At 52.8% G+C, this 7,861-nt stretch overlaps 1 protein-coding gene across 1 annotated transcript in view; it reads left to right on the top strand.

Annotated features, from left to right (window-relative positions):
• The window catches only part of TENM4 (teneurin transmembrane protein 4), a 400,863-nt gene that overhangs the window by 1,831 nt on the left and 391,171 nt on the right, over nt 1-7,861 (top strand). Inside the window, exon 2 of the mRNA XM_007455571.1 lies at nt 1,281-1,550. Coding sequence (XP_007455633.1) covers nt 1,281-1,550 — 270 coding nt within the window. The remainder of the gene's footprint in view (nt 1-1,280; nt 1,551-7,861) is intronic.

Genomic DNA, 7,861 nt, shown 5'->3' with positions numbered 1-7,861 from the left:
CGCTCTTCCCGGTTACTCTCATCCGCAAACCTCTCCTCTGAGCTCCCACCCTGATACCCCGCCCTCTGCCTCTGTGCTCCCAGGACACTCTCCATGGATCCCCCCACGTTGGGCTTTAGCCCTTCATCATGGCCTGGGCTGTGTGTCCCCCACTTGACTGTGAGCTCTGTGAGGTCAGGCACCACGCCCTGCTCGTTGCTGTACATCAGTACCCGACGGCAGCTTGGATTGGGTTAAATGTGGTGCTGCCTGGTTGTAAGTCCATTTCCTAGATCAGTGGTTTAACTGGAACATGATCCTTAGCGCCTTCGTCTACCAGTCTTCCTCATCCCCCAGAACACTCATGGGAATGTTAAAAGTATGGAAGAAGCTGTCCCTGAGTAAACACAGAGTAATGTGGAGGCTGTGTTTCCCATGGAAGTCAGTATCCCCTTTGTCCCTCAAACTCTGATCCCCGAGTGAACTCCCCTCACCCATGTCTTCCCGGCCTCTGTCGTGGGCACAGCCAGGCTTTCCCGGGGCCTCGAGAGACCTGTCAGCGGCCCAGCCTCGGCTGTGTGCTTGGCTCCCTGGGTTACCCCAGAGGCTGCTGGTTCCTGTCACAGCCCACCTGGCGTGAGGAAACAGAAGGTAGAGCCGACCTCCTTGTGCAAGGCCCGCTGTTCTCAGCCAGTCACCATCTTCTTCACCTTCCTGCTCCAGGCTTTCCTGAGCTGGCTGGAAAGGAACCTCTGATCCCAGGGAGCCATTGGCATTTCATGGACCAGGCTTCTGCCCTGCTCAGGAGCCCCCCTTGCTGGCAGGCCCTCCCTGGGCTGGAAGAGGAGAGCTGAAGCTCTCCGTCCAATTTAGCAGACATGTACTGAGCCCCTACTGGGTACCGGGTTGCCTTCTAGGCCCAGGGATTTAGGAATGAACGGGACACAGTCCCTGCCCCCGTGGGGGCATCTCGAGCAGAGGACTCAGGCTCTTAACGCAGTTCTGCTCTGCAGGATGACCAGGGCCGAGGACTCCCAGAGGCAGCTCGGAGGAAGAGGCAGTGACTCCCACACAGGCTGTAGGATGAGGGGAGGCTTCTCAGACGAGGGGCCGTTTGTACTGGGCCCTCCATAAAGGGGTGGAGGGTTCGGGCTGGTGGAGAGGGTGCAGAGGAAAGGCCCGGGCATCGAACATCACAGTGAGCGCAAAGGACAAGAGTGAGTCCTAGGGTAGGGACCGGGCTTCTGGTGGGGAGACACCCCCCTCACGCCCTGATCCCGCTCCCCTGCCTTCCCTCCTAGGCACCAACTTCACCCTGCGTGAGCTGGGCCTGGGGGAGGTGACGCCCCCGCACGGGACCCTGTACCGGACAGACATCGGCCTCCCCCACTGTGGCTACTCCATGGGGGCCAGCTCCGAGGCCGACCTGGAGACTGACCCTGTGCTGTCCCCCGAGCACCCCGTGCAGCTGTGGGGCCGCAGCACACGGTCGGGGCGCAGCTCCTGCCTGTCCAGCCGGGCCAACTCCAACCTCACGCTCACCGACACGGAGCACGAGAACGCGGAGACCGGTGAGTGGCCCGCTTGGCCTGTGCCGGGCGCCTGGGTTATGGGGCCGGGGGTTTTAATCACAGTATTGGTCTTCTGCTCCATCCCTTGGGGCTCCGGTGAAGTCGGTGGAAAGTTGCTTTGCTGTCCGTCGTCAAAAGGCAGAGCCTCTCACAGGGTCGCGTGAAACCCCCGCCCGTGGGTGACAGGCCAGAGACGGGTGGCCACACTTTCATTCCGGGTGAGAGGGGTGCCGAAGGGGCAGGGTTTCTGCTCACAAGGTGCCTGTGAGGGTGGGAGCAGACGGGCCGCAGGAGAGTGGAAGCCCATCCCCTGCAGCTCATCCTCTCTGGCGGTCGCCGTGCCTGGTCCTGGCAGAACTCTGCTCACGCAGCCTCCAGCCTCCAGGTGCCCAACCACCCTGGGCGCCCGCCACGCGTGCTGCCCCACCCCAGGGTCTTACGCTGATCAGAGGGTAGCTTTCACACGAAAACTGTCATGCTGGAGTAACTTAAAACTCGTGTTTTTACCCCAGCTTTCCCATGATCTCATCTGCAGATTGGAGGAAGTGCTGTCTCTGGACTCTATTCCACTCTCATCTCTGTAGCTCTCTTCCAAGGCCGGAGAGATGCTGTGGGAGGAAAAGAGGACAAGTTACTCACACATCTCCTTTTTTGTGGGGAAGGAAAGGGAGCCGCGTTTCAGGATATTCCTCTTCACTCTCGGACCTTGCTGGCAGATCTCTGAGGGGCCCTGAGATAGATGCAGCCCTGCAGTGGGCCACCCGCGGAGGGAATTTCCCTTTCTGTGGCACCTTGTGCCCACAGTCTCTGGGCAGCTTGTGGATGAGGCCCACATGGAGGAAGGAGGGTCCTGCTGGAGTCCGGCAGCAAAGACTTAGGGAGGGTGGCAGAGACCAGGACAGCCCCTCTGCCCGGGGGAGGGCTTTGTTTCCCAGAGGTCCAGTGAGGGGGTCTGCTGGCCCTGCCGCACCAGAGGTGGGAAGGGGGATGTGGGGATGGCAATCTGAACGAGAACTGGAAGAACCAAGGTGGGCACCAGTGCCCCCTACTGGTTTCCAGCTCTAAATGCAGGATCCTTTGATTCCTCCCCAGGATGTGGGGGGAATTGGAGAAGTGGTCTGAGGGTGGCGGGGGAGTGTGTGGAGACGCCAGGTCAGAGGTAAAGGCTTAGGTGGGTTAGTCTCTGGAAAGGATGCTCCGGTGGGTTATGGCACAACACAATCCCAGATTTGGGATCAGGCAGGAGACTAGGTGAGGTCAGGGTCAGGTGGACAAATCCATCTCCTAAAAAAGTCAGGTGCAGCAGAATTGCAACTATTTGTTCCACCACTGCTGCTAGAGAACTCGGAGTTTTTCCTAGGGACGCACCTGTTTGAGGGGTGGAGGAACAGCAGGTCCAAAATACCAGCTTGGCAATGTCACCCTCCCCTGACACTCCACCAGCCCTGGAAGGGGGTCAATGACCTCAGCAGCTGAAGGGGTTCCCCTCTGTGCAGTGGGGAGCCATCCACACTCCCTCATCCACCTTCCCACCTCCTAGGCCTAAGCCCAGCCAGCAGCCCCCTCCTTTCTTCTGCGCTACATGCTGAATTTGATGTGCGAGGCCTGTGCAGAGAAAATGGTGTCTAACTGGGAGGCAGGAAGCCTCAGTGCCGTCACTGACCTGCGGTGTAGCATTGGATAAGTTAGATCCTTTCTCTAGACCTCAGTTTCCTCATCTGTAAAATAAGTAGTTTTAATGAAATCAGCATTCCTTGTATTCTGAGAATGTTAATAGTTCTTAGATTGAAGAGGGGTGGAGGGGAGTGCTCTGTGGTCAAATAATGTAGGAAACACTGAGTTAAAGGAATCTAAACCAGTTTCCTTACTGCAGGACTTCTCAGAGCTTTTAATACGTTAATATGCATGCTAACGGAGATATTAGCAAGGAGGGTTATGCAGCATCCCCCAAATTGATCTGAGAATAAAAAACCCTTTATTCTCAGAGCACGCGACGGGACCAGTGTTCCAGTGAACACTTCTGGAGAATAAGTGAGCTGAGTCACCTGTAGGCCCTTCTAGATCTAGGATTCTGTGATTCGAAGTCCTTACATTAAGGTGAAGGTGCACAAGAGGAACATGATAGTAATAACAACAATACTAGTTAATACCTGCTACTGATTATTAGACACCCATGCCCAGTGCTAAGTGCTTAGCTGTATGACCTCATTTACTCCCTCTACAACACCCTGAGATAGCTTTTATTACCCTCACTGTACAGGATAAGGAATCTGTAGCCCAGAGAGGTTAAGAAACCTGTGTAGGTCGCATCGCTAGCAAGACGAGATTTGAACTCAGGCCTGTGTGATTCTAAGACCTTTACCCTTGTGGCCCTAATCATAGTGAATTTCCTCTGCAGCAAAGTACTTGGGTTGTTTGTTCGTTTGAAGGCTTCTTGCCATGGTGACAAATGATCATTTTTCCATAAAATCATGACAGAGTGAGGCACACACCACCCACTTTCTTGTATATTCCCTGAATATAGCCTCTGTTGGGTGATAACGACAGGCGAGCCTGAAGAGCTTCAGGCTCTGATAACAGGGACAGAGAGATGGTTCCCTGGAAAAGTTCTGGAGATGGATAGTGGTGATGATTGCACAGCAATGTGAATGTACTCTGCTTCCCTGGCCATACCACCCTCTCCTTCCGATCATGCATTTCGGCATTGGGCCACAGCACTCTAAGTCTCACTGTGCTCTCGGAAGATGGGCAGGCAAAGGAAGTGGGCAGGTGGATCTAACAAAGAGCTCCTCCCTGGCCGCCTCGTCCCTTCCTGGCCTGGACTTCCAAACTCAGACATCCTGCACCTGTCCACTTGCTTCAGGCTGCAGAATTATATTAGTGGCTTTGCTATACGGGAGTCTAAATAATGACAGTAACTCATCCTGGCAGTGAAGGAGCCATAGGGATGGCTCCACTTTATCCACCGAAGGAGGTTGACAGCTTTGTTGTCAACCAGAACTTACAGCTGAGGACTGGGCCTCAGAGGTGAAGGGCGCGCGGCGGCCGTGTACCTAGCTTAGCTGGAGCCAGGCTCTATGCAGAAATCTCCGTTCTTTCCCGGCTTCCCCCCTTCTTCCTGCCCCTTCCGCTCTCACATCTTCCCCCCCCCTGCCCTCGTCTCTTTGTCTTGCGTTCGTCCGCCTGAGCCCAGTTCTCTCTTTTATCTGTGATGAGAACTCTGATCTTACCATCAGAACAGGGCTTAACTCCACTGGACATATCAGCCAACACATCCCATTACGGCCAGTTTCAGGAGCAGGGGGAGGCCATGCTGAGGACCTATCGTGTCAAGCTGCTGCACGAGGGCCATTGCCTTCAACCCTCCTGACAGCACCGTGGCGCTCCCATTTCCCAGGTGGGAAAACTGAGGCTCCCAAAAGGTCAACTGACTTGCCAGAGATTGTACAGCCAGTCATTCAGCGGGTCGGCAAAGCTTGGATTTGAACTCAGGTCTCTCTGATGCTATAGTTTGAGCCCTCTACCCACCTCTTTTGGAATCAGCAGTTGAGGACACCAAAGTATGACCCCCAGCAACTTCCAGCCACAGGAACATCGCCTCTGCCTCCACGTCCGGCCTTGCATTAGTCAATAGTAATTGTCAACAGTATTGATAGTGGTGGAGGCTTTTGCTGAGGTCATGGTGAAGCTGCATGCAGCTGCCATCAATAATAACTTTTTATGGAGTCCATTAAAGCCAATTTCTGCCCCCGAAGGTTAATGTCAGCAGCTTTTATGTCACTGCTTAATATCCAAAATAAATACAGAATTGACGGGGTAATGTAAACACAAATCTTCCCCCTCAGGGGCATCAGGCGGAGCCGGCCCTCAGGCCTCTCCTGCTGAGTGGAGCCACAGCAAGCAGGAGCTGGCATCATGCCAGGCACACACTTGGCATCCTCTAAGTGTTTCTCAGAAAGCAGAGGTTGCAATGTGAGCTCCATTTCCAACCACCGGGTCAGGTGGACACAGTGTCTTTTGTGCAGATTCCTTCTGTGATTTGTTCTGTAGCTATGCTGAGCTCCTTCAGTGGACCAGGCATCGTTCTCGAATCAAGAATCTAGATGAATAGCAGGGGAGGTGGAGCTATGACAGCCTTGCAGCCCTGTCTGTGGTGGAGGTTTAGCAGGCAGTGTGGCAGGGTGGAAAGAGCTGGTTCCAGATCTAGTGAGGAGACTTGGTCTCAAATCCTGGACCATGTCCCAGTTCTGAAACCTTGAGCGAGTCACCTCACCTCTCTATGCCACAGTTTCCTCATTTCTAAAACAGTGTGCCAGCGACTCCCTAGGGCTGGGAGAAGGGAAATGGGGAGTTTGTGTTTAATGGGTACCAAGTATCAGTTTGGGATGATGGAAAAGTTCTGGAGATGGATAGTGGTGATGATTGCACAACAATGTGAATGTACTTAATGCCGTTGAATCGTGGGCTTAAAAACGGTTTGAGCTATTAATATTGTTTAAAGAGCTGTGGGATGACAGTAGAAGGAGCCATTCGTTTTGCCCTGAGGGTACAAAGGCTCATTCCCTCGTGCCACTCACACTGTGCACCAGAGTTTGAAGGCCAGCTGAGTAGGATTGCACTGAGCGTGAGGGATCTGAGAGAGGCATTCCCAGTAGAGGCAGGTTGCTGGAGCCAAGGTTTGGAGGCATAAAGAGGTGTGGTGGGTCTGGGGAATAGTGAGAATTTACTCCCGAGCTCTAATCCCAGAGGCAAGTTGAGAAACTCACTTAGAAAAGAAACAATGAAACAATCACAGTTACACCCAAATTATCAAGCAGCCTGGGTATCAAAAGGGAAATTACTGGTTAACCTAATTAGGCAGCCAGATTGTTTATTGGAAGTCTGTAGATTAGGTGAGCATCTTCAAGCCCAGTGAGAAAGAAGCTCATTACCAATTTATCTCCATCTATCCTCTACCCTCCCTGGCCCCATGCTCACGAGATTTAGTTTTAAAAATCTGTAAGAAAAGCTCTCATTAATTCCCTAAGCGGCCAGAGTACTGTAGCTACTCAGCCATTGGACACAAGGCTCCCTTCTCTAGGACAGGAAGCTGGGTTCGTTCAGCTGGCGTAGGGATTATACCGCTATATTTGACTACCCTTCTGCCCCATAAGCAGGCTCACACTCCCTCCCATACTGCAGAAGTACCTGATGTTTTCAGGGAATTAGAGTCTCTTACTGGACAGAACTATCCACACAATGAGGACTGTAAGCCCCCAAGTTCCAAAAAGGATTGAGGAGGGCCTAGTACAGTCAGAGCATCTGAGAATCCGGGAGCTAGAAGGAACCTTAGAGACAACAAACGCATGGATTCTTAACCTTTCCCCATTTCCTAGTTTTCTTAGTCAAGAAAACTACGATTTAGAGAGGTTAGGTGACTTGCTAACAGTGGCACAGCTAGTAAATGGCAGAGCCAGGGTTTGAATCCAGATCTGCCTCACTCCACTGCCTGCTATCTTGCTTGACCACTGCACTCTGCAGTTTGTTCTGTTTTATAGAAACATGTTTTCATTAGCTCAATGCTAATAAAATATACACAACCTGAGAGCTGACTCTTGCTGTATCCAGAAGGTAAACCTCTTTGTCACTGTTAGAAACTGCCGGAAAAGAAATTGAATCCGTAACCTGTTAGAGCTACTCAGGACCTTAGAGATTATACCAGGTCACTCTCTAAGTGTGACATGCTGGAGAAAAGACATTTAAAGTAGACATTGTAGAGGTTTAAGGGAAAAAGTCCAACCAGTAGGTTTCTGAGAAGGTTTTATGGAAGAAGTGGTGGTCCCTGGGCTTTGAGGGACGGGGGGCGGGGGGGTTCTACCAGGTAAGGAGGGGGAAGAAAGGGCATTCCCTGTGGACAAAGGCATGGAGGAGGACAAATGTCAGGTGTGTCCCATGAGGCTGGAACATCGGGTGTGCCTGGGGATATGGGGGCAGAGTGTGCTGGGACGGAAAGTTGGAGAGTTAGGCAGATCCTCTGTCATTTAGCAGCTGTTTGTTGAGCACCTACTGTTTTAGGTATTGGGGTTCCAGCCTGATCCAGACAGACAAAACTGCCCGCTCATCAGTGGGGAGACTGATCAACAAGTTTAAAAACCACATTATATAGGATGTTTCAAGATGTTAAGCGTTACGGGAGAGGGGATAGGGAGTGCCAGGGTGGGACCGGGGGTGCATCCAGAGGAGGCTTCACTGAGAAGATGGCATGTGAGGTAGGCGAGGGAGCTGGTGGCAAGGAATTCCGGAGGAAAAGCCATCCCGGCAGAGGGAAGAGC

Source organism: Lipotes vexillifer, unplaced genomic scaffold (assembly GCF_000442215.2).
Source record: "Lipotes vexillifer unplaced genomic scaffold, Lipotes_vexillifer_v1.1 scaffold123, whole genome shotgun sequence".
In the NCBI taxonomy this organism is placed as follows: Eukaryota; Metazoa; Chordata; class Mammalia; order Artiodactyla; family Lipotidae; genus Lipotes; species Lipotes vexillifer.
This window is presented reverse-complemented; position numbering and strand designations above follow the sequence as displayed.